Raw genomic sequence first — 27,137 nt, 5'->3', positions numbered from 1 at the left:
TGACAGAACACAATCCCACCGGGGCAGTGTGTTAGTCACAGAACCCAATACTTGAAATCAAGCATTCAACCAAGTCCAAAAAATAGATCCTAGTTCACTACTTACAGCCCTCCTGGTCAACAGATGTCTTTCTCAGTGGAGCCCCAGTCTCTCAGTCTGGCTCCCTAGTTTGCTAACAGCAGGGAAAAAGCTGCAGAAATACTCAAATTCTAATGCGACAGTCCTGTGTATATTGGAGGGGAGGGTGCGGGGGGGGGGGGGGAATAGTGCTCACACACTTACAAGCAGTGCAGATAAATGTGTATTCGGGTAATTTGTTATTCTAACTTGGAGCTCAAGTACTTTCATGGAGTAGTCCTGTGAATATTTAAAAACATTTCAGTGCTCATACATTTGCAAGAAATGCAGGCAAACTATTTACTTGTAGTTTTTAACAAGATTGGGACCTAACTCTTCATGTGTGACTACTCACATTCTCAATAGTCACATGATTATAATTCATGACAGTTGTTCACAAATTTTTATTTTGATATTTCACTTTCACACTTGATATTTTCTCTCTCAATCTCTGTCTGCCACCACAATGTATCTCTTTTACAAATAAATATAAATGTGCTTGTATGCATGCCTGTATGAAAACACACACACGCTCTCTCTCTCACACACACTTCAGTCTTTTGTGAGTTTCCCACATATTTAGTGTATCTCTAAAAAGGGCCCAAACACAGCTAAAGCATAATTATATATAATCAAATGAAATAAAAACTGAAGCTCAAAGCTAATAAATTGATACACACGAAAACAACTTTTCAAAATAGAACAGAAATCCTTGATAGGACCTTAAAACAAACAAAAACAAGAAGATAATTGAGGAACCAGCTGCTCTGCCGTGTGGTTAGTGTCAGGGACTAATGACTGGCAGGAACAGGTTTGAACCCCGTCTACCTTGGGTTCAGTGTCCATAGGCTTGAAAAGGAAGGCTTTTATCAGTCAAACTGTAGGTTCTTAGTACAATCCAGAGGAGTTGTTAGACATGTGTACAGTGTTCTGTATCTCTGTCTGTATCCTGGAACTGTCCAGTAGAGTTGGACCTTCAGTATGATGGCTTCAATTACATGACCTGTTTTTATTATTTTATTTTTTTTTTTTTAGGAGAAATCAGTGAATGCCTAAAAGTTCTGCAAATGAGCAGGATAGTTTCAGCATCCCTGGAAGGTTCTCTCTTTTTTTTCTTTTTGTCTTTTGTATCTTCTTTTTTTTTCTTTTGGTCTTTTTTTTCCCCTTCCATCATCATTTTTCTCCTTTCTGTTGTCTTTTCTTTTCTTTTTTTTTCCCCCTCATGTTTAACATGACCTGTTCCGTTTACAATTTGATGTATCAAATCCATACAAGAGGCTTTTAGGTAGAACTGCTCACGCCTGTGATCCTTGTCGACAGCTCTTGTATAGTTGTTTTATCAGACATGTCCCAGGTATTTGAAACCATGGACATTTTTCACTGAGCGTAGCCTCAACATCAACATCTGACCTGTGGAAGGTGCTGTAGAGACAGGGACAGGTCGGAGAACCTTGGTGTCAGTGTGCTGAACTGGTAATGAGACCGTGGGTGGAAACATTTAAAAAAAAAAAAAAAAAAATCACGGTGTTAAAAGGCGGGCAGGGCGCGGAAGGGAGTGTGGGGGCCAGTGTGTACGTGTGTGTTATTCAGTAGACCTCTGACTACATGTTTCAGTTAGCCAGCTATTGTTTTCAATGTCCAATCAGCTGCCAGTGAAAGTTTCACTATCTTCATCTGTGTTTTGTGATTCCTCATTCTCTGACACTACTGGCGGCCTCTTACACGTCAGAACCCAGCCATTTCTGCAGCCAATCCACACGTTTCCCTCATTATCGACACTTAGAGCAGTGGGACGAACGATGTTGTCGTCCCCTGATGCCAGACAACGCTCAAAGTAACAGCGGTTGTTCTCCACTCTGACCACATGGATGTTGTCGTTGTCTGTGTTGGCAATCAGCAGCTTCAACTTCCCTCCCTCCGTCCAGAAACAGACATCAGCAGGCTGGAAGTGTTTGACTGGAGGTGTGTAGGTTGTAAAGGGTTGCCTCTCCCCATGCCGGAACAGAAGAATGATGTTCAGTTGGGAATCCTCACTGGTCTTGCTTTCAATGATGACGAAGAATTCCCTGTCTTCGGTCACGTCAAAGGCTATCGGCTTTTCGCAGTCCACATTGAACATATATTTGTTTTCTGCCTCCAGTGCGTATCTCGAAATGACAATCTTTTCAACAACACTGCAATAAGTGTTTGTTTCTGTATATTTCACGGCTATGTAGTGACTACTTTTACATCCAAGCTGAATTGTCTCGTTGGACGGTTGACACCTTACATACACGTAAGATGTGTCGCTGTCACCTTTAAAAAAAACCTTCCCTTTCTTCAAACAATCAGAACTTTGTAACTCTCCGTTGACATTTATGATTGCTGCCAGTTCCTCATCGTAATGTGGGGCAATACCGCCAAAGGAAACATGGACAATGTCATCGAAAGGATACAAGGTATGCACTTCACGACAAGACCCGTCCTGGCCGCACTGAAAGATCGGTGTGATGATTTCCGACGCCGTGGCAGCAAAGGGAAGAGACAAGCACACCGCTGATCCCAGCCAGCGACGAATGGTGTCGTCAGTGAACAGACTGAGGTCACGGCGTACACCGGGTCTCAAGGTGGTGGATGGCACAGATGCCATGATTTTGCCCAGTTCCTCTTCGCTGCCCTCCCCTTCTCGCATTTCCTTCTCTATGTACACTTTCTCCGCTTCTGACTGGCTACTGAGGGCATGGTTCACACGCTGCCGGAGCTGCAGCAAAGAATCCCGTCTCTGCTGTACTGTGATGGCATGTGCATCTTGGGTCAGCTGTGTTCTAATGGACTTAGTGCGCTCTCTGATGTTCCTATTGACTTCGTTGCACAATCTGTCCACTTTAGTGACTATGTCATCCCGCTGGGCCTGTACCTGCAATCATGGCATTTTTAGAGAATCTGCCGGTTTTCTCTTTCGTATAAACCTTTTCTTAACTCCGCACCCAAAGCCTGGATAATAATGCTCTCTGGACCCTCATCAAACAGTCAATAACAGGAAATAAAAGCTCAGCATACAGGTTAAGACATGCATTTAAACTGACTTTATGCGTTACTAATCATAATGTATACTGATACTTACCATGTGTTATTTATGTGTTGTTGATAGCATTGGTTTAGACAGCACATTTGTCCAATTGCTCAGCAACAACGTGCCATGAAAAAAATAATTTGAGAATATTTTCTCACAGCGTTCATTCTTCTCCTTAAAATCCTCGACCATACTGCAAAGTGTTGAAACTTAAACAAAATACGTGTAGATATACCCTTCAGGTTTTTATTCTTAATGTATGATTTAAGTTATTTCACAACTCAGAGAATGGTTACTAGACACAATAAAATTATATATTTGTTTTACTTAGCTACACAACATAAAACTGAATAATTTATTTATGACAGCTGCACATTTTAACTTGCCAATATACGACAATTGAAGAGAACTGTATATTTAAGGTAAGTGGTCTCTTGTATGCTAGAAACACGCCTGTGTGCAAAGAAGCTGTCTGTCTTTAATTGGGGCCATCAATTGATGACCGAAACATGAACTCACACTTCAATCAATTATTGTCAGTTTAAATAAATGTAAAATTCAGACAAACACACACAACTTAAGAGAATTCGCGAAATAAGTAAATCGGGTACCAGAAACTTGATTAAAATCTTTTCTCAGTTTCAACGCTGAAACAAACATACAAACAACAGCAACAACACCACCAAACAAAAATCATAAGAAACAAAAAATACATTGCAGCTTGAATAAAGGCATTCCAAAGGAAGTGAAATCGTAATTAATACAAACAAACAGAAAGCAAACGACAAGCGAAATATATAAATTGTTGACTTAAGTTACAGAACGTTAACTCACCTCCTGAATGAGAGCCTTTTCTTTCAGTTCGAGATCTTTTGCGTTGTTATTCTCGACAGCGGAAACCTGTGAGAGACGATTGATAGCTGCCTCCAGTCGGTTCTTTAATTGCTCCAGGCGACTGCTGCAGCGATCGGCCGCTTCAGACAAGTCCTGTGTTTCGTGATGGTCATGCTTGGTCAGTTTGCAACGCAGACAGATGGGCTGGTCACAGGGCACACAGAAAAACAACAACGGCTCCTCGCTGTGATGTGGACACGGTGTCTTTTGGGGGCCGTTCCTCTCCAGTTCCAAATCCTCCTCAGGGATGTGGAAATTCAGCTGGAAACCCAAGGCGCCGTTTCTTGAAACTGGTACAGGCTTGCGACACTGTGGACATGGGAAGTACTGTGAATGGTTAGGCCTGGTCTTGATCAGGCCCTCAATACAGTCCAAGCAGAACGAATGATGACAGGGCAACAGTCGCGGGGAACGGTAGACCTCACGACATATTCCACAAATCAGATGGCGTCGGTTTCCCAGCCTGTGCCCAGATAGTGACATCGCCATTGCGTTGATGATCTCTGTGTACTGTCCTAGTGATCACGGAACACAAAACTCGAACCTCTTATGGCCTAAGTAGTTTTCTGCCGTCTGTTTTTCACTGGCGCATACGTCGTGTCACAGACAGATCGTTTGCCCCATCATGTTTTTCAATTTTATCGGTCATATTTCAGGAACAGTCTCAACAAGTGAAGCAGTTGTCTAGGTGTGAGCGAACGACTGTAACTTCAATGTACACTTTGTGGCGAAGAGACGAGAAAGAACAGAAACTTGGGCCTGAGCCTTGACTGTCTCTTGATATGACCATGACACGGCGATGAGTAGGTGGACTGCTATAAATAATGTCTTCGATTAATCGCCGGATAATCTCTCTCTCTCTCTCTCTCTCTCTCTGGTGTGTGTGTATTTGTGTGTGCGTTTGTGTGTGTGTGTGTGTGTGTGTGTGCGTGCGTGTATGTGTGTGTGTGTGTGAAACAGAGAGACAGAGAGAGAGAGAGAAAGAGAGAGGGTTACAGCGGGAAAAACTACAGCCAAAAATAGAAAATGGGCTTAGGCCTGTCCTGTTCCTAAGAAAAAAGACAGACGCAGCATTGAGTAGATCGCCCCTTTACAAAACTGTGTGAAGGTGAATCGAACGGTTGAAAGGGTAGCGTGACTGACCACTATCAATACATGTGAGCTCTTTTAACTCACTCAGTACGGCCAGTCCTCTCTTCTCCTCTACACAGACCCCTCATATGTCCAGTGGGTGTCTGAATGACCCAACCTTTAGCTTCCGTCGTCAGAATTGTGGTATTCTTTGTCAACATTCACCTCTTCAGTATAAGAGCCTTCCGCTTGCAGTATTTTGATGATGGTAATTGGGGTGAAACGCTGTTAACGTCGTCTCTTTCGCCGTTCGTATGGAGAGAGTTAAAGGAGCACACAATGCGTCTCTGATGGAACTAACTTATGCCCACAGCAGCTAGTATAGTGTCTTTCGCAGTCACAGTCCCGCTCGTGCAGATTGTGGCAGACATTGAGTTCATTCCAAATTGTGTGCTGTCTTCTCTGTGTTTGTCTGTCTGTTTTTGAATGTCTCTCGCTCACAAAGGGTCTGTGATACACACATGCACATACAAACACACACATGTACACTGACACATACATATGCATACACATCAGTGCACACACTTAACACACGCTCGCACACACCCTTTCAGACACGGAAAGACAGAGAGACTCTCTCTCTCTCTCTCTCTCTGTTTGGTGTGTCGGCTTTGGCATGTGTGAACTAGTATGTTGTGTGTTGTACGCGGGTGAGTGTGCGTGCGCGCGTGCGTGCGTGTGTGTGTGTGCGCGCGCGCGCGCCGGCGCCGCTGTGTGGTGGTGGTGGTGTGTGTGTGTGTGTGTGTGTGAACGCATACTGGACAGGTAAAACGGGGTCACGAGGAGTGACTCGGTAAGAGTTATCAGCCAGGTGGAACCAAGGGTTCAACAGCCACAGAGAAAGGTACATATCTCTCTCTCTCTCTCTCTCTCCCCCCCCCCCCCCCCCCCCCACACACACACACACACACTTTATACAGACACATACAAAATACTACAACATGATTCATTTTCTGAAATTGCTACGCATACAACATGCTGGCGCATACTTTTTAAAAATTTGTTTTAACTGGTTTATACATTTTTAATATCAAGAAACAAGGTGCAATACAGCGTTCAATTAATAAGACTTGAGCAACAACAAGCATGAGCTTATATTGTGCTCGTTCATATGCAACAAGCAATAAATTCGTTTTAATTCCTTTGTAACTAGTCATTATGACAACATATACATGTACAACATGATGCCTACAACAACAACAAAAACAACCGCAAAACCAACAAGCAATCAGGGGAGAAAAAAAAAAGGAAAAGCGACCAACACTGACAAAAATGATCCACACCTGATTTTACAGCGAGAAACCATTTTGTCAGCTGGTAGTGGTGCTCGTTACGTACGTCAGTGAAACCGTCGTGGGCACACACACACACACACACACACACACACACACACACACACACACACAGGTGTAGGCTATGTTTATAATTATATTCAAATAATGTTTCTTAATTCTTTCTGTTTTTACATTAAGAATACTAGTTATTACCTGCAGTGTGTGGATGTATGTATGAAACGATGTATGTGATATTTTTTACATTTGTATCTTCGTAATATTTGTTGGGGCTGTTGTTGGCTTTTACAGTTATGGTCCCCATGTTGTTTACTTGTCTATGTTGTGATAATGCACCTGACCAAATTTCTCCAGTTGGAGATAATAAAGTTATTCTTATCTTATCTTATCTTATCTTACACACACACACACACACACACACACAACCTATTTTCAGACTAATGAAAACAGTAACAATTTGCCAATATTGCGGAGTTTAAAATACGGAAAACTGTTGTTTTGGGTCACCTCTGATACAGTAATGACAAACACGTAAATTTATGATAGCAAAATAAATCAGATGTGTAAAATTCACACACACACACACACACACACACACACAGATGCTGCTATATAAAAAAATATTTTCTTCGCTTTAAAAAAAAAAGAAATACAAAAGAGAAAACAAAAACCATACTCAAACACATATGAATATAAACATGTGCACGGTCATTCTCGTAGTTAAGATATTGTTTTAAGAGACCAAGCTGAGTGAGGAGACTGCAAATCCTACCGCAAAAGTCTTTTTGTACTTTTTTTTTCAGTTTCTTTTCTTTGTGAGCATACACCCATAAACACACAACGGCAATCTTTAGAGACAAACAACAACAACAACAAAAACAACAGCCCCACAGCCCCTCAGTAAAAACAAAACAAAACAAAACAAAACGCACACAACACTCACCCCCCCCCCCCCCCTAAAAAAAAAAAAAAACAAAAAAAAAAAAAAAAAAAAAACAGAAAAAAGCCCACACCGTATTTAAAACCAAAATGAAAACGCTGCATCATCATCATCATCATTTCTCAGCCACTGATAAACCTCCTCTAGTGATGACGCCAAACCAGAACACAATAATCGTGTTATCGCTTTGCCGGCAACTGACGATAACAGCGTTGAACGATAACCACCTGCAAAGGTTCACCACCGTGCCGTGGTGAGGAGGTCAGTGCCTCTCAGTGACCCAGCGATGTATTCTGGCGGAGGCTTTCGGGTCCCGGGTCCCTGGTCCCTGGAAGGACTACCCAGGGTAGAGATCGAGGAGATGAAGAGTGGTCTCGGGTCCCCCTGATTGAGGGTCGGGCTCAGCTCGGCTAAAAATCCAGTCCCGTGAAAAGACGGGGAAAAAAAAAAAAAAAAAAAATATATATATATATATATATAAGACTGTGTTTCAGAAGCCACAACTTGACGTCACCCCAGTGCTCCTCAAGGAGACCCAGGCAGTAAGTCGAGCAAGTCAAGTTAAACCAGAAAAAAAACACGCCACCGTAAGCAGGAGAAACGACCGCAAAACCAGAAATGAAACGCCACATCACATTATCAATATTCTTTATGTCACAGTAGTTTTTTTGTTTGTTTGTTTGTTGTTGTGTTGTTTTTTTTAACTGGAACACCTCTCCACGCTTATCACAGATGATGTGCACAATGGAATGATTTGTTAAAAATAAAAAATAAAAAATAAATAAATAAAGCATACCATGGATAATCTCCAGAAAACGAATTTCACCAGAATAAACATGCTACATCATCCCTTACCACAGATCATCTTTTTTTTCTTTGTACCTTGAAACCATAATGAAAAGTCACATCATCGGTAATGAGAAATAACCCGAAAAAAGGAGCATCGAATCAGAATTGATGAAAACGCCATATCTGAACACATCAATAATTCCTTCTTTTTTCTATGACCCTTGGAAAACAGCAGTTAAATATTTTGAATCACGTAATCGATTACCATAACAACAAGAAAGAAAGAAAGAACATTCAGCACTAAAGCAAAATATCAGAAAACACCACATCAGCATTTCTCGAATTTTTACCATGAAATTAAAGCACAAAAGCTGATGATATCATCACATTGAGTGAATGAAATGGGGAGGGGGGGGGGGACTGACAATGGTAGAGAAGCATTCATTTTCTAAGCAGCACGAGGAGGGGGTGGGGGTGGGGGGGGGGACTGACAGTGGTAGAGAAGCATTCATTTTCTAAGCAGCAAGTCTGTCTTTTAACTGGTATCGGAAGCGGATGTGAGGCTTGGGTTCTGAATGCCGAGTAACATCATCGTCAAACCTTCGTTCTGCTCGGTGTCTGGAATGTCTGACGTAAAGGGCTCACACTGCAAAAGCCACCCCGTTTCACAGCCAATCCATATTTTGCCCCCTTTGTCCACATCAAGGGCTGTGGGTCGAACAATGTCCCCACAACCGGAAGCCTGAAGGTAGCGGAGGAACTGGAATTCTCCCTTGTTCACGCGCGCCACGTGCACGCAGTCGTTCGTGCTGTCGGCGATCAGGATCAACTCTTGCCTTTCAGTTTTCCAGAAGGTGACAGCCGTGGGGAAAAAGTGGTGCAGCGGTGACTTGTAGGTGTCCACGTGATTGCTGAAGTTTCTGCGGTAAAGGCGTACAGTACGGACCACCATCTTCCTCCCTTCACCCTGGTCCGCAACTGGCTTGCTGGGCAGGCTTCTGTCCTCCTGCCAAAACACCCCTTCCGTTGGTTCGGTTGTTTCCTCTTCGTTGATAACCAGGAACAGAGAGCCGTCGGAATCGGCATCAAAACCACAAGGCTTTGAAGCAGCGTTGATTTCAAACTTAACAGCCCTGGTGTTTCCGTCACCTCTGATCTTCCTTTCAATGACTGTTTTTTGCCGGGGACGGCGCAGAAAGGTTTTGAGTCGAAATTCGCCGTTGGAATTGGCCTGGATGTCATCACAGTAAAATGGACGCTCTGGAGAATAGGTGAATGCCCTGTAGCTCTTGTCAAACGTGATTTTCCTTCCCACATAGTGCTCTCTTATTTTCCGGCCCGTCGGATCCAAGTGAACAACTCTTTCATCAGCGAAGGCAGGCGGATTCCCAGCGAAAGCTACATGGATGTCGCCGTCATCCGTGCAGTAGATGCTGTGTATTTCTGGAATGGTTTTGTTGCTCTCGCAGCAGTAGAATCGCTTGATGACGTCCAGACTGTCTCTGTTGGGCACGTACAACTTGACGGGAGAGCCAAAGTAGAGGAGGACATCTTTCTCCAGGGACTCCCTCAAGTTACCGGTGAAGGACAACAGTCCGGGACGTACTGTCTCCGGGGGCCTGCTGTCGGTCAGTGTCTGCAGTGCAGACACACTTCCTTCTCCTGTCCTCATTTCCTTGTCCACAGCTATGACTTCCACTTCATTGGCTCTGCCGTTCACGGCGTTCGTGACTCGCTTTTGAAGGGTCAGTAAGAAATCCAGTGCTTCTTCTGTCCTGCGGACCTCATCGCTGAGTTCCTGGTCAACGCTGTTAGACAGATCTGCCAGCCCCTCCAGCACCTTGTTATGTAACTCGGTCACCTTTGCTACCAGCGCGCGGAGTCGGGAGCGTACCTGAATATCATAAAGAACACATTACAAACATTCCATTGTGCTTGAGAAGTAAAATCCCATTTCAGCACTTCACCAACAAAAAACAATACCAAAACACTTCAGTACATGGTAGCTTTTGAAAAAAAAAAAAAAAAGTATGAACAAAACGCACACCCCGTGGTTTAAAAGAGAGCAGAACAAAACCAAAATTACCATTGATCTTGAGGTGAAATTGTCTGATTGAGCTGTAAAGTAATCAAGCTGCCCTTGGCTTGAGTCGCTGAATATACCTTGTTCATTCATATCTTCAAATACGTTACGTCCATTTTATCAGCCCTGAAGAACACACACACACACACACACACACACACACACACACACACACAGAGAGAGGGAGAGAGAGAGAGGGGGGGGGTGGTGGTGCTGAGATCACTTTTTAGTTTGAAATTTCCGGTCAACAGTAAATGCATTGATCATTGATACAAAATTGTGAGAGAATTACACGTTTTACTTACATGCCCTACTAATGTAAAATCTGTTTGTTTTTGCTGCCTCCTTGTCTGCATTGTTTCAGTGGCATTACTCCCGCGTCGCTCATTCCAAGTTCCCCCATTCACAGCGACACCCAGTTTGACGCTGTCCTAGCGTCGGCAGTGCATACAGAACCATTGATGTTAGGTCCCAGGGAGGCCATACACCAGGGGAGACCCTGCATTACAGGCGACTCACTGCGGTGGTGTGCAGTACTGCCGTTACGATTCAACATACGCAGGGCACCACTTACTAAGCCCCCTGCTGACGACAGTGATGGTTTAGTCGCGGAGGCAGACTGTGTGATCGTCCCTCTGGACACATCGTGTCCGTCCAACGACAGCTCTACCTCGAATCTACCGACACATAAGACCTTACGACTCGATCCAATATAACAATTCAAGCCGAAACAACAACTCAAACCAAGCTTGGAGGAAGGGGGATCAAAACTGAGGTCACAATGAGATCATGGCCTGAAAGGCCACAAAATCTGTGACAACTTCTTTTTTTTTTCTATATCGATGCTGATTGGGGATGGTGAGATGCTGCTTTTGTGGTCCAGTTTAGGTTTAGGACCACGTGACAAGGCTGTACTCTACGCTTCCTTCCACAATGTGTCGCGGCGACAGTTTGGTCTGACAGACAAAGACCTGCAGTGTTGGTTCAGGTAATTTGAGTAACACACCCAGTGAACCATCAGTGTAGTGACAGATCCTCGACTGTGGTCTCAGTCTAACCCTTTGAGCCCAAAGTACACACGACGCTAGGCTGGAGCCAGCCACTGTGGGAAAGAGTCTGCTGGGACTCGAACTTATTGGTGTAATGTTTGTTTCTGTTTTTGGACCAGTGTAAAGCAAATTTAGGGTAAGACGGACGAGAAACGTACCTGTTCTTCCAGAAGCTGTCTTTTATTCTGGGCAGCCCGCACACTGCCTTGAGCCAAATGGGACGTCTTCGACACAGTGTGAATGCAGAACTCCAACCTCTCAAGCTCTTGAAGCAGCTTTTGCTTGCTCCTGTTTGCCGTTGTTGATATATCCTCCGTGTCGTGGAGTCTGTGTTCTGTCACGGAACACGACAAGCAGATAGGATGATTGCAGTCGGCGTTTTTGCAGAAATACTTCAGCTCTTCGTCGGTATGGACGGAACACAGGAGATTGGCATCCCAGAGTCTTTCACGCTCCAGTTCTTCCTCGGTGATGAACGGGTTGTCGGTGAAGGCTTGCACGCCCTCAGGCGGTATTTCTATCGTCCTGCGACACATGGGGCAAGGGAAGCTTGGGGGGTCTCCGTCCACAGCCAGGTCCCCCAGGCAATGCAGACAGAACGTATGGAAGCATGACAAAATCTTAGGGTGCCGAAATATCTCGTGGCATATTTCGCAGGTGAGGTTCTTGGTTCTGCCTCGTCTGCCTGCACGTTGTGCCATACTGCTGGATGTTGCCTGCACCGTCTTGGCCTGGAAGGGTAGGGGGGTGGAGTGTGGGGGTGGGGTGGGTGAGGGGAAGAGGCCGCAAATGTTAGTGTTAATAATATTAGTAATATGGTGCAATCCCTCCATGAAGTGGAGCTCAAAGCGCCTCATATCACGTGAAACAATACATATGCAGTAGTGCATAATAACATTCGAGAGCAAATGAACACACACACACACACACACACACACACACACACACACACACACACACACACACACACACACAGCATACTCATACACACTCGTCCGCGCGCACACACAGTAAGCACCCACCCATTTATTAACCAAGAAGGAAAGCAAAAACCGGAACAAAAACAAAAACAAAAAAACCCGGCGTTGTTACAATAACTTACAATCCGATTTTAATTGAAGTTTTAAACAAAAATGGTCTCATAAAGAAAGAAAGAAAGAAAGAAAGAAAGAAGGAAAAAACAACAACAAACAAACTATATTATATCATATATTTTAGAACAGAAATTCGAAAATAGTAAATGTTGATGTTGTTCGTCGATTTTACGACATTTCATTGCGAGCTGTATTCGACGAAAAACAAACAAACCCACCATGTGTGTGTGTGTGTGTGTGTGTGTGTGTGTGTGTGTGTGTGTGTGTGTGTGTGTGTGTGTGAAAATCTGCTAGTCTAGGCGTCTGTCTGTCTCTATCTGTTTAGATTAGGTTGAACGTTCCATAACCTACGGCCATCGGGGCAGTGAACTCCGATCCACTCTGTTTAGTGGTCAGCAGAGGGAGAAGGGGCCCAGTTCTATCCTCAGTTCCGCAATTTTAAACTGAAGTCAGGTACCCGTTCACACCTGGGTGGAGTCAGTGAGGAAACTCGATCGGATTAAAATGCCTTTCCCATGGACACAACATCATGCTGAAACGTATCAGTGGTGAACATTGGATGAGAAGTTCAACGCACAATCGATTCTGGCGTCGCCGAAGCTAAGGTTTCGAAACCTAATCTCGCCAGGTTTAACTCTGTTATTCCTGTTCTTTCTGATGGAAGGGGGCGGGGCAGAATTGGTATGCATACCGTGTTTACATTGAAAAGCAGGCAATGGAGATGCATACAGTGTTTACCGCGTTTAACAGCACTGGACATGGGTAATACATACCGTGTTTACAGTGAGAAGCAGTGGATATACATACCGTATTTACAAGGTAATACACAACCATTTTAGTTAACAATGAGAAAGTGTTACCTTGCTGTCAGCTCATACTTGTCCTTTCACCGAGCGATCTTTGAAAGAGGAAGTCACAATGTTGTGATCTGATCATAGGTTATCTGTCTCTTATGGGTGAAAAGTGATGACTGATTATTAATCTGTCCTATTTTTGCCTCTAGTGACGCGCTGACTCCACTGTTGTTGTCATGAATCGACAATCCGTCCTTAAGAGTGCGCAGGTTAGTAAAAGGACACAACTGACTGGTTGGCATCTTTTCTCCACAGACGCGCGGGGACTCAGTTATTTGATCAATCGAAACACGTTCGTTTAGTGTCAGACACAATATACACACCTGTTATCCCCAGTGAGCCATAGACACTGATATCACACACACTAAGACTGGTGCCTGTGAGTTTTCGTTCACTTCGACCTGTCAGCAATAGTGGCACACATAAGTCACGGTATTTCAAATCGCCATCAGTTCGTGACGCGTGCGCACGCATTATCTCAATACACAGAAGTTCGCCTTTGTCAGAAATGGATTGTTCTCCGCTGCTATCTTTACATGACTGACATACCTTCTTGTCTCGATTGCCGTGTCGTACCTATACTGATATTAAAACGTTATATCATTTCGTAATCAGAGAAGGGAAAAGGGTTAAAGATATCGTTTTTAACAGTAGGCTATCAGCGGTGCCAAATAAGCCGGATTGACCTTTGGCAAATTTGAAGTAGGCTAGGCATGGGTAATTAAGAACGATCCAGTCGAAGCGACCAGCTCACGTGTGTACTGTAAAAATGATAACTAGTATGACAGTCAAACGTAGTTCTTGTGTTTTTGAAGACTAGGAAATGTTCAACTGCTCATTCTTTTCAACGTTTTGTCGACGTTTGAAATAGCAAGGGTGCCTGAGGGTGAATGCAAACGGGCAAGTGTAATTGCAAACGATGGCTTTGGGTACATGTAGACAATTAAAACAGAAGCAGGTCTTTAACTCATTAGACATAACATATCATTGGAACATCCCACTAGACTGTTGTATTGTTGGTTTTGATCACACATGCACATAAACACACGAACAGACGTTTGCAATTACCCATAGTTACCTTACTGACTGACAGACTGGAAAATGAAATCTCAGGTCATTTTTTTCTGAACTTGGTGAATGTTTGGTAAAGATGGAATCAAGTAGTTTTTGCGTGTGGTGGTTTGAAATAACCTATGCATCTTTAGTTTTTATTTTTATTTTGGAGGTGGTTGCTCATTGTGACTTTATTCACAATAGCGAATCTGAACCAATGTGAGGTGCTAAGGAGACTTAGTTTCAATATAATTTATGTAGATGGCGCGAGTTTATTGCAGGTTACCGTTCGGCATAAACAAGGATGAAAGAAGAGAGACAGATGGACAAATAAAGAGAGAGAGAGACTGACAGTCGGAGACAGAGACATTGAATTAAAGAACCAGTCTTGCGTGTGTGAAAAAGACTTAGCAGCTTCCCACCCATACACATATTTATATAATTTTTGGCACACACACACACACACACACAAGAGCGCTCGTGTGCACACACACACACACATATGCGCGCGTGCACACACACACATACAAGCATGCTTCCTCTACCCCAACAATTCACACACACACAAACTCACACACATAGTGTCACACACAGAGACGTGCACACACACACACACACTCACACACATAGTGTCACAAACAGAGGCGTGCACACATACATACCCACACACACACCCACACACATAGTGTCACAAACAGAGGCATGCAGACAGGCACACACACACTCACACACCCACACACATAGTGTCACAAACAGAGGCATGCAGACAGACAAGACATACACACACTCACAAACAGTGTCATGTACAGAGGCATGCAGACAGTCATACACACACACACACACACACTCACACACCCACACACATAGTGTCTCACACAGAGGCATGCAGGCAGACACACACACACACACACACACACACACACACACACACACAGTGTCACACATAGAGGCATGAACACAGACACACACACACACACACACACGCCCAGTGTCACACAGACAGAGGCATGCAAACAGACAGACAGACAGACAGACACCCACCCACCCACAAACACACACATCAAGAGAAAAAAAAGGTTTATTGTAAAATGAGACATGATACAAGAATAAATGATATAAGCTTAAAAAAAAAAAATCACCAGTAACAAAATGCCAGTGATTATGAGCATGTTTTTTGTTGTTGTTTTTTTAATTTTTATTATATATCTATTTATGGCATTTGGAAGAGTCAGAAGTCCAGAAGAGACATCAAAAAGCATACAAGATTCACCACACATCATACAGCTCAGCATTTTCGTTGGAAGGACAGAAATAAAACAAAATATTATGAAATTAATTATCTATCATCTTAAAGTTTGTGGTGCTAGCACACCCATGAGAAAGGTGGAGAAGTATATTTGACATTCAAATAAACATCTAAAATGTTTTAATTCTCAAACAAAAGCATTAACAATTTTTCCTGCCTACAGACAAAGTATTGTATATTCAAATAGAAAAAAGAAAACAATATTTTTGATAAATCAAACAGTGAACTCTAAGGGCTTTTTTTTTTTTTTTTTTTTTGCAGTACAGAAAAAGTATAATAAAAAATAAAAAAGAAAAAAAAGAAAGAAAGAAAAAAGAAAAAGAAAATAAAATAAAAAAGACATCTGTGAAGATTTTAATGCCAATAAATAATCCTTTCAAAGGTGTCTGTGCCACAATATTTTCAGGCAGTTTGCTTGGAACCATCTGCACTGTGCCAAGTTTTGAACTCTCCGAAAAGCTGTCAGTGTCCAGATAAGCACTGACCAAAGAACGCTTCACGCACAGATTTGTCAGAAAACTTTTCACCAAAGAAACATTTCACATTTAGAAAAAAAACAAAAAAAACACCACCACTCACATATCTTCACTGCACCAAATGTAAGCACTTACACCTCATCAGAAAAGCATGAGGAACATGGCTTTCAGAAAAGGAGACTGGTGCTGGATGTAATTCGGCATGCGTTCATCACCCATGACTTCAGTTCTCCACAACAGTCAGACAGGCCCTGTTGAGCAGCATTTTATAACTGTGACTTTCAACACACTGATCAGTGACTCTGGAACTTACACCTTGATGACAAAACTGAGACACTATCATGGAAACAGCTGAAAAACAGAGACACTATCATGGAAACAGCTGAAAAACAGAGACACTATCATGGAAACAGCTGAAAAACAGAGACACTATCATGGAAACATAACTGAATATGTAAGCCCTTTATGGGATTAAGTGTTAGAATGAGGAGGAAGACCAAAAACACCCCCCCAAAACAGAGGGACAGCAGAAACAGAAAGAACCATCAGAAGCATTAGAGAGCCACGCATCAAGTCAGTTTCTGCTGCTTCTAAGGGCACAAGGAATTCCATGTTGATCAGATACATTTCAGACTGGACGTCCAAGGAACAGCACCAACAGACTCTTTTGCTGAACAACCACACCCCACCCCCACTCCCCTTGACCCTCCCACCCCCTTCATCCCCCATCCTCTGCTTCCGAGGTCTCTGTCATAACATTACTAGAGTTCTGAGTGATGGAAGAACGATAAGAGTGAGGACGTCAGGCAAATTACAAAGTGTTATATTTTTCTTCACAAGTGAGTGAATTACTCCCCTTGGCTTAGACACTCAGATCACATTTGGTCAACTTCTATCACCTCTGTTTAAATAACAAAACTTGGCACCAATAAAGCTTATTATTTAGTCTGATAACTCAAGCACTATAATGTATATTTGTGATAACTCTGACATAAGAAAGAGGCTTATGCTAACACAAAAAAGCAAGAAAAAAAGCACCCTAATCTTCCACAAGATGTTTCCCAGTAATTCTCACAAGCTGGGAACATGATACACACACACACACATATATATATGTATGTATGTATCTGAAAAAGGCTCAGCAGAAGATTAGTGCAATTCTTCACTGATTAGCATAATAATACAAATACACAATTACTACAACATAATGAAAACATAAAAATAAAAGCTTATCAACAGCTTTTTTCCTTTCTCCACAATACACTGTTGAAAATGTCTTTTGTACTGGTAAAACGCTGAAAACAATCACAGGATATTTAGTGAGAGTTACACAATGTCATACACACTCAGTCACCCATACAAAAAATCTCCTGTTGAGTGAACCCCCACACTGCCTTGGCTATGACTGGCAAGTTGCATCAAGTCTATGCACTGGAATGTCAGCGTATCACAAAATCAAAACTCATCACGCTGTGTCAAAAAAAATGAATGGTGAATAAATATGAAGGAAAGCGCATCCATTGCTCTGTTACACTGCTTTGTACCATACTGGTATGACAACATTATCCTGCCACCAAACACTTCACACACACTCACACAACATGCTCTCATAATGAAGGCTTACAACATGAAGAACACACACACACACCACACACACACACACACACACACACACACACATGCATGACACATGGTGCATGGACAAACTCACAATATCCATCTCAGCAGGATTAACAACAACAAAATAAAAACAAATCCTCAACAACAAAAAAAACAAGCACAAAAAGTAACTTTAAAAATCTTCCATCAAAACCTATTTTTAGCCAAGAAGGGCATGTGGTTTCCTCAAAATGTGATAATACATTGCAAAACAGTCTTGTTCAAAATGCTTGAGAAAAATAAAAAAGGCAAATGAAAGGCTGGAGAAAGTCAGAGCTGACCAACAACAATGACACAAAATGAAGAGAGAATCAGGCTGGCCAGTGATAACCTGTCGCTGACTGCTGTGACAGAAGTGTTCACCACTACATGACTCATGCAAGGCCTTGCACAGCTTTGCTTTCATCTGTGTGATATGCCCAACTCAGTAGTCAACATCACTGAGCCAGAAAAGAAGTTTATTGCTCACACCCTGACTGACATGTGGAGAGCCATTGTGGTGGTGTTGTTTTTCATTTTCTCATGTTTGTTTTTCAGTTGGGTCTGAGGATAGGCATCATATGCCTTGTCTGTCACAGCAGAGTGATTTGAGGGGGCTGGCAGAACAGATGTATGTACATGATATTGTATGGGTACTTTTAAACTCAAACTAGACAGGCGCAATAACCTAGTGGTTAAAGTGTTCGACTTTCAATCTGAAGGTCCGAGCTTCGAATCTTGGTAACAGCACCAGGTGGGTAAAGGGTGGAGATTTTTTCCTTCATGTGTATACGCATGCAGAAGATCAAATACGCACATTAAAGACCCCATAAACCATATCAGCATTCAGTGGGTTATGGAAACAAGAATATACCCAGCGAGCACACCCTGGAAAACGGCGGGGTAAAAACAGTCATACTCATAAAAGCCCACTCATGTACATATGAGTGAATGTGGGAGTTGCAGCCCACTAATGAAGAAGAAGAAAAAGAAACTCAAACCGTCAAGTGGTCCAGAAACAGGTATGCCAACTGTCAAAGAGGAAAAAAAAGAGGAAACAGAGTCAAATGGATTGGACAGTGTGGAAGGAGAAAGTTGGGAAAGGTGTGCAACTTCTTTAACTTGTTGAATGAAATCAACTGCTTTCAGAACTGTCAACAGAGTTGTACAGGGGAGGGGCCTGGGGGTGGGCCTAAGTGTCTGCAAAGCAGAGATTACCAACAAGTTCACCACTGCCTGTGACTCAGCAATGAAAACTGCTGTGGTTGCTGTGTCCTGATGCCTTGGACATCTCAACCACCCGGATGGACAGAGTGTATGTATGATAATCAGCCCTGTCTGACAATGACCATCAAAACAGCAGAGGCGGCAACCTGCTGTCCCAACTATCTGGTCCAGAATTTGATGAGAGTGGAGAGTGTCTTGCTCAAGTTATGTCCCCATTCTGTCAGCCAAGAGGTTTTTAGGACAGTCAGCACTAGGATGATCCCCAAAGGCCAACTAGCCCCCAAGGCTGCAGAACTAAGAGCCAGTGCAATCTTGCCTCCTAGTTTGAGTCATACTGAGCATTAAGCTCCACAGTGTGTATAAATTTGAGTTATGCATTCCTGTCATTTATTGTGTAAAAGATCAATGCTCAAGAAACTGTCTGTGTTCTGGTACGCCTGCAGAGTCCAGCATGCCAGAGTGAAAAGCGACAGAGAAGGAGAAATCTGGCTGACGGTTCTATGTAACACGCTGTCCTGCTGACAAAAATCAGAACAAAGAAGTTTTACAAAATACATTTACAAAGACTCAGACATACTGAAATGAAAACAATATCTGATAAATATTTGTTCAAGAACTGCGATAAGATGAAGACTTTGTCAAGTTTAAAAATACAAATATTGCAGACCCACACCCACACATTCTCTCTTCCTAAACTGGAGCAAGTGGATATATATATATATATCTCAAAGATGTGAAAATGATGTACATTAGAGAAGATACAGTGGTAAAATAAACCAACTTTTTTCTTTTTCTTCAGTTCTAACCTTGACTGCCTGAGCTGAAAATTACATCACATGAAAAAAAACATTACTTGCTGATATATTCATGTACATTGCACAGTTAAACTTTACAGGAGAGTAAACAAACAGATCCATAGAAATATAGAATCTCATTCAACAGCACCATATTTAGTTGGTGCTGGCTGCACCTTTGTCTTGTTAATGCAAACAAATGCAACATGAGCCACATAGAAAATGTGGATATTCAAGAGGAAAAGAAATGATATGATATTGTTCCAATAATGTACACATATGTATAAGAACACAAAAAGTGCTAAATTGCTTGAAGATAAATCAGAAATGTTTTGCACAAAGATATGGAAGGATTAGCTATAAGAACCAATATATACAGCTCTGTTGTTAGTCACACAGATGCACGCACGCATGCAAGCATGTGCGCGCACACATGTACACACACACACACACACACACACACATGCACACACAACCTGCAAATGTATGTGTACATAGACACACAAAGATGCATGCACACACATGTGGCAATTCCTTTTCTTCTTTTTTTTTGTCAAAAGGGGTAGAGAATTAATCAAAAGAACTTTTCATATTGTTTCACATTATTCAATTCCAGCTCCTATCTTTATAATACAAGAACATATCACTTAATTGTTGTTGTTGTTTTTTTTATACACAATAATACATTATTTCCAATGACACTGAAATATACAGAAAAACAGTATCATGTTAAATCTCCATGAATTTTTTCTCTTTGTTTCTCACAACTGACAATATGTTTTCACGGCAGTGCGGGCCTATCACTGCTGAATTGATTCCACCTGACTTGGGCCTATGATTTTCTGGAATGTCAAGCATGCAATACTTATTGCAAAAGAGTCACGAGCTTTCAAATGAGATTTCTGGGTCTTCTGGATTCCCACTCCCACATCCCATATTGCATAGTTAGGGTCAAATGTCTTCAAAACAAGTCTACGATTCTGTAAGAAAAACAATAAAATAAAATAATTTTAGAAAAAAATCACCTGGAAAACAGAACTAGGCACAAGTGCAGTCACTGTCATGCACATAAACCCAGGACTAGCCTCTATCGTTGAGCATTCCATCAATTTTTCATCAAAGGATTAAAAATTCTGACCTAAAAATAAACGTAATTATACATTATAAGCAAAATTATGTATAACAACAGGCATTGTCAACAGGCATCTCACACATCCAAGGTGCAAAAAAAGAATACAAAATATGAAGATTGCCAAATTGTCAAAAATGTATGCACACTCTGTAATTTAAGACAACGCAATTAAAAACAAAAAAAGAAGAACCTGCGTGTTTTCCCCAAATTGAATCAATACTGTTTCATTAAAGAATTGTTTGTACTTTCCCCAATCTAAGTCAGCACTCTTGGAAAAAAAAAAAAAAACAACCTTGTATGTGCTCTCCTCATATCAAATCAGCACTGTTGGGAAAAAAAACAACAAATTTGCAATCTCCACAATTTACGTCGGCACAATAGAAAAAAATTGTATGTGCTCTCCACAAGTTTAGTCAGCACAATTGTAAATAAAATTAGTGTATGTGCTCTCCACAACTGAAGTTAGTGCTGTGGGGGAAAACAATAAATGTGCTCTCTGTCATTCAAGCCAGCACAATTGACAAAAAAAACCAAAAAAAACAACAAAAAAACCCAACAATCTCTCCACAGTTTAAATCAGCACTTTTGGAGGATTCCTCAATCTATGCACTGATGAGACCTGGAGACAACAGAATCAAAAGCGTGCTGATCCAACATCACCAGGTAGGCTGATCAAAACAGGTGCAGCTGTGATTTTACGTCAGGTCTTCAGGCCATGAATGCCTGGTACTATAAAACAGTCCACCAGCTTACTACTTCATAAATTTGATATATATATATATATATATATATATATATATATGTTTTGTTGTTGTTGTTTTTAAGTCTGCAGATGCCTACAGCTGAACCACACACCAGCCCATGAACAGAAAACAGTCAAACCAATCACCTGAGACAAAATCCTCCATCATCTGAGACCTCACTGTCTGAAAAAGGAGAAAGTTATGGACCTTATCCAACTGTCTCCATGGTTCCTTTCAGCCAGGAAGAACCCTTCAGACTGTACACAGAAGATACTAGCATTTTTCGGCCACATGTGGAGTCCCAACTATTTGGGAGACCCTCACCAGCCAGCACTGATAAAACTAACTAAAAAAAAAAACCAACAAAAAACCCCAACTTTTTTTGGGGGGATGGGGGTGTGGGGGTGGGGTACAATTACTACAGCTGGTCATCACCAAAGAAGATGATCAGGCAGGAAAACCTCCAACTTGTGCGGACACAACTCAAGCATCAGTCAATTATGAATACAATGGAAAAAAAAATCATACCCTGCTGAGTTAACCGATCTGTGTAGTTTATAATGTGAATGAAATTATGAGGTTTTTTTGTTTTTTTTTGGTTTTGTTTGATAATGTTTAAAACCAATGCCCCACCGACTGTGTCACACTTTTTAAACTGCTAAGTGTTTGTTCCTTAGCCGGGAACCTTTTTCAGTTGTGACTGGCAGAGTTAGGGAACATTTCTCTTGTTCAGCAAGGAGTGCCTGGCTCTGACCAGACATTTCACTGGCCCAGCCTGGGGAAAAATCAACTGCTTCTCCTTCTCCTTTAACTCTGTGAAGAGTCTTTGGGCCACAAAAACAAAAGAACTGTACATCAGATCACTAGCTCCAACACACAAATAAACAACAGGCAAAACATTCAATCTACAATCCATCAGCTGAAACAAACAACCAAATAAGACAACAATCATGGCCACGACTGAGAAGCCAGAGAACTCACTGACCCATCATGAGAAACGTCACCCACAGGTACATGGAGACCAATGTGTCTACCTGCAGGGAGCATCAGGAGCAAGAGGGAAGACATTGGTTGTGTTCATGGCTTGTCAGCAAGGGAACATCAAGTCAGCTATGCAGGGAGACAGGGATGCTGGGTCAGTTGGGAACCCCACACATGCCTGCACCATCATCTGTCTGCTGCACTTAGTATGGTGGTCAAGCAAGCACACACACACACACACACACACACACACACACACACACACACACACACACACACACACACATCACTATCTCTCTCTTTCTCTCATATGAAAAAAAATCTACAAAATAAGACATGACTGATTCATCATTGTTAATCAGTTTCTACCAGTTCATCTGCACCTTTGAAACCAACAAATGAAACAAGAGAACACAGGAAGATATTTTTCTGTACAGTTGTAATCTTGCCAACAGGCTGCATAAAGAAGACCATTATTCTGTTAAGCTGTGATCCTGAAACAAGCCACATTTGTTGAATGACATATGCATGATTATCCCTTTACCCCTTTGAGCAAAAACTGTCCACATCTGGCAGAAAGATATGCTTGAGTGAAAAGACAAAAACATTTTATCTTCTTTTCTTTTCATTTCATAACTGAAATCATAGTGTAAAATTCCAGTTTATGACTGAACTGCCATTCTGAGTTACCGTTTTGTCCTTTGGTTTTGAGAGGCAGGCAAGAGAGGATGGTGAGATTTGTGCACAGTTAACAAAACAACCAAAATCTCCTTCATAAAGCAAACAAAATCTTAGGTATACTTCTAACGCAAAGCAAACAAAATCTTGGGTATACTTCTAACGCACTAAATACTGATGAAAAAAAAAGTCATAAACAGGAGGAGTTTGTATTATACTCCATGTTTGGTGATACATATACTTACCATGTCAAACTGATGCAAACTAGGCCTATCGGTTTGCTCTGCTTGGCCAAATTTCGCGCGGCTAACAGTGAAAAGACGCCCCTTCTTGCCCGATCCGCTCTTAGCCAGTCAAGCGCCTCTAAAAGCTATGAATATTGTGTTTAACGTTTAAGTACAGAAACACAGAGGAAAGGTTGGCGAGGATGAAGGAAAATGAACTTACCGTACATAAATCAAAATTAACCACGCTATGGCAATGAAGGCACAAAACAAAAACCATGGCTGGACTGAAGTGAAAAGCTCTATATGGGGCAAGCATGCAAGGACAAGACCAGGCAGGCAGCAGTGGAGATCCCAGGTAACCTTACGTGCCACAGGGCACGAAGAGGATTGACTAAGTGAGTAAACCAAACAGAACAATGTAAGTAGTCTCTTACCATCTGCTGATTATTCATAACAATTCTCATTATTTGGGTAATGCAATGTAATTAGGTAACATATTACATATTCATAATTGAAAATTACAGGCATTCAGACATGTAGCTGTATCAACACATGCCCAGCCTGTTTAAGACATATCTCTTCCAGCAACAAATTTCCCAAACAAAAACCATTGACTCACCAAACACTGTCTTGCTTGGCTGGAAGTTGCTAATTTCCTAATCTTTTATGTCTTATATCACAATAAAAAAACACAAGAAAATAAATAAATCTAGAACCTGGAAACCGCACAAGTCAAACTGCACCACCACACATTCAAAGCAGCAAAGCTCACTCAGTGCTAAGGAGACAAGATGAGGGCTTGGGATCAATCAATCTTCCATGAACATTTTCCACACAGTACTGTTTCTCCGACAGGTAACCTCTGACCTTCTTGCGGCAGGGGCAGCAACAACAGCGGGGGTTAAGTGGGTTGGGGGGGGGGGGGGGGGGGGGAAGCAGCAGATCAGTCCTCTGTGAGCATCTCCACATAGTACTGTTTCTCCGACAGGTAATCTTTGACCTTCTTGCGGGAGGGGCAGCAACAACAGGGGGGGTTAAGTGGGTTGGGGGGGGGGGGGGGGAAGCAGCAGATCAGTCCTCCGTGAGCATCTCCACATAGTACTGTTTCTCCGACAGGTAACCTCTGACCTTCTTGCGGGAGGGGCAGCAACAACAGGGGGGGTTGAGTGGGTTGGGGGGGAGAGCAGCAGATCAGTCCTCCGTGAGCATCTCCACATAGTACTGTTTCTCCGACAGGTAACCTCTGACCTTCTTGCGGGAGGGGCAGCAACAACAGGGGGGGTTAAGTGGGTTGGGGGGGAGGGGGGGGGGGGGAAGCAGCAGATCAGTCCTCCGTGAGCATCTCCACATAGTACTGTTTCTCTGACAGGTAATCTTTGACCTTCTGCGGGAGGGGCAGCTGGTCAATGTGGTCCCTCCTCACCTGACCGAGGATGAGGAAGCGACAGATGTGCTGCAGCGAGGGCACGCGGTAGAAGCGCGACACGGGGTACAGCAGCTGGATGGGCAACGGGTCGGCGTTGGAGTTGGGGGAGCGCTGGAAGTAGATGAAGTTCCCCTTCTTGGAGTGCTCCACCGTCTGCTCGATGAACTGGCAGATGTGCGCCTTGCTGTGCTCGTCCGGCTTCTCCCACAGACTGAACAGACCTGCCACGGAACAGGAGGGATACTGCTGTAAACAACGGGGTTGTTCGTTCAAGGAGCAAGAGAATGAATCTCCTGGTCTCATTATTTGTTAATTTCCAGTTGAAAAACCACTGAGGCAACCATGTGTTTGTTCTGTATTGTCCATGTGTTCTGTGTGGCTTGTTCAGGATTAAAAAGGCTATGCCAGTCTTGAATGAAAGCTAATTTGTGTTTGCACATTTCTTCTGTCTTTGCTACTGTGTGCTCATGTCAAATGATCGGTTTAAGGACAGGCCCGGCACTTCCTTTTTTGAGGAAGTGTCCGGGTTTGTTCCAATGTACCTTTTATTTACCTGTGTGCTAGCTGAATAGGTAGCATAGGCAGCACTGATTTGAAGTTGTGTACCTAGTGAATGGAGAGAGTTACCACTCTTTACTATTTGTTAAGCAAGAGAATGAAACTTTTAAGAACTTCAGGTAAAAGAGACTGGCAGTGGGGGCTGGGGGGGGGGGGGGGGGGGGGGGGGGTCTGCTCCAGCCTGAACATCATCAATTAATCAGCCGGTCATGAATCAATCAATTAAAACTTTATTGTCTCCTTCAAAACACAGTTAGAAATTTTCCTTTTTTTTCTGAACAGCATCAAAGAATAAAGAAATGAAAAAATTGGAAAAGCAAATGACTGGATGTCCATTTCCATGCACGCTCAATTCAAACCCATTAAATGCATAAACAAGGTCACAAATGATCAGTATGCTAAGATTATTTCTACAGAGAATATTTTGCATGGCTGTTCAATGCTTTTAAACTATGCAATATCAACTACAATCACACACTTTCCATGTTTTACAAAAGCTATTGATCAACTCTTTCACACTGAAATCAAATCGTGCGTGCGTGCGTGCGTGCGTGTGTGTGTGTGTGTGTGTTGTTGTCAGTTTAACGTCTTTCCACTTGAAAAGATATTAGACAAAAAAAAAAAAAAAAAAAAAAAAAAACAAGGGGGTAGGGGTTGTGGGAGGGACAGTGTGGGATAAAAGTGTGTGTATGTGTGGAGGGTGAATAGGGAGAGACAACGCTAGAGAAAATGTGTGTGTGTGTGTGTGTGTGTGTGTGTGTGTGTGTGTGTGTGAGTGAGTGAGTTTGTGTGTGTGTGTGAGTAAGTTTGTGTGTGTGTGTGTGTGTGTGTGTGTGTGTGTGTGTGTGTGTGTGTGTGTATGTATTGGGTTAATGTGAAGATCAGGAACCTAGCCCCCCCCCGTCCCCCCTCCTACTTTTTCTTTTGACAGCAGATGTGGTGGTGTTGCGAAAATGGACCAGTCCGCACCTTTTGACACCTCCTTGAAAGTGAAATTGCAACTGAGCATGCAAGGTTGTATGAATCAATGAGGTCTTCAAAACCATGAATGGATAGCACACAAGAGATGAATTAAACCAAATTTGTGGCAGTTCAGAGCATGTTTTCTGCTGAGCCTACAATAACACACACCAGCTGTTCATAATTCTTCAATCATCATGACACTGTTATTATCACCTCCACCTTTTTTTTTTTTGAGGGGGGGCAGGGGGGGGGGGGGCAATCTGATTCATAAGTCTGTAATATTTCTTTTCCTTTTTTTTTATTTTATAATTTGGTTGCCCCATTTTCTGCACATTTTTGCTGCATCACCCCTACGCTGCTCATCCTGAATCCACCCCCCCCCCTCCTCCAACCCCCTCGCCCATATACACCTATGTTTGATTATCTATCATCCACAAACCGCACTCCATCAAAGGGTGGTTCTAACATTCAGTAGCACCCAAATTTCAGTCACACACACACACACACCTTTACCATCCTCACACCAGTGCCACAGTGCTCCTTCATGGTCCTTTACCTTCATGGAGGCAAGGTTGCACTGGCTCTCAGTGCTGCAGCCCCTGGGAGCTAAGTGGCCTGTGGGGACCATTCCAGTGCTGAC

General features: G+C 42.6%; 3 protein-coding genes across 3 annotated transcripts in view; all 3 read right to left on the bottom strand.

The window, feature by feature from the left end:
• Positions 1-1,380: 1,380 nt before the first annotated feature.
• Positions 1,381-4,905, bottom strand: LOC143292016 (uncharacterized). The gene is made up of 2 exons (XM_076602179.1): positions 4,004-4,905; positions 1,381-3,013 (listed from the first exon to the last, which is right to left on the bottom strand). The coding sequence occupies exons 1-2, from the start codon at positions 4,550-4,552 to the stop codon at positions 1,760-1,762; spliced, it is 1,803 nt and encodes a 600-aa protein (XP_076458294.1). The 5' UTR covers positions 4,553-4,905; the 3' UTR covers positions 1,381-1,759.
• Positions 4,906-8,702: 3,797 nt separating this feature from the next.
• On the bottom strand, positions 8,703-13,398 carry LOC143292015 (uncharacterized). The gene is made up of 3 exons (XM_076602177.1): positions 13,302-13,398; positions 11,506-12,078; positions 8,703-10,109 (listed from the first exon to the last, which is right to left on the bottom strand). The coding sequence occupies exons 2-3, from the start codon at positions 12,046-12,048 to the stop codon at positions 8,751-8,753; spliced, it is 1,902 nt and encodes a 633-aa protein (XP_076458292.1). The 5' UTR covers positions 12,049-12,078; positions 13,302-13,398; the 3' UTR covers positions 8,703-8,750.
• Positions 13,399-24,470: 11,072 nt separating this feature from the next.
• Positions 24,471-27,137, bottom strand: part of LOC143292824 (uncharacterized) — a 26,792-nt gene continuing 24,125 nt past the window's right edge. Inside the window, exon 5 of the mRNA XM_076603433.1 lies at positions 24,471-25,197. Coding sequence (XP_076459548.1) covers positions 24,875-25,197 — 323 coding nt within the window. The 3' untranslated portion in view covers positions 24,471-24,874. The remainder of the gene's footprint in view (positions 25,198-27,137) is intronic.

The sequence above is a fragment of the Babylonia areolata genome, chromosome 18, assembly GCF_041734735.1.
Source record: "Babylonia areolata isolate BAREFJ2019XMU chromosome 18, ASM4173473v1, whole genome shotgun sequence".
Lineage (NCBI taxonomy): Eukaryota > Metazoa > Mollusca > Gastropoda > Neogastropoda > Buccinidae > Babylonia > Babylonia areolata.
Note: the sequence above shows the minus strand (reverse complement) of the source record. Positions and strands in the feature narration are given on the sequence as shown.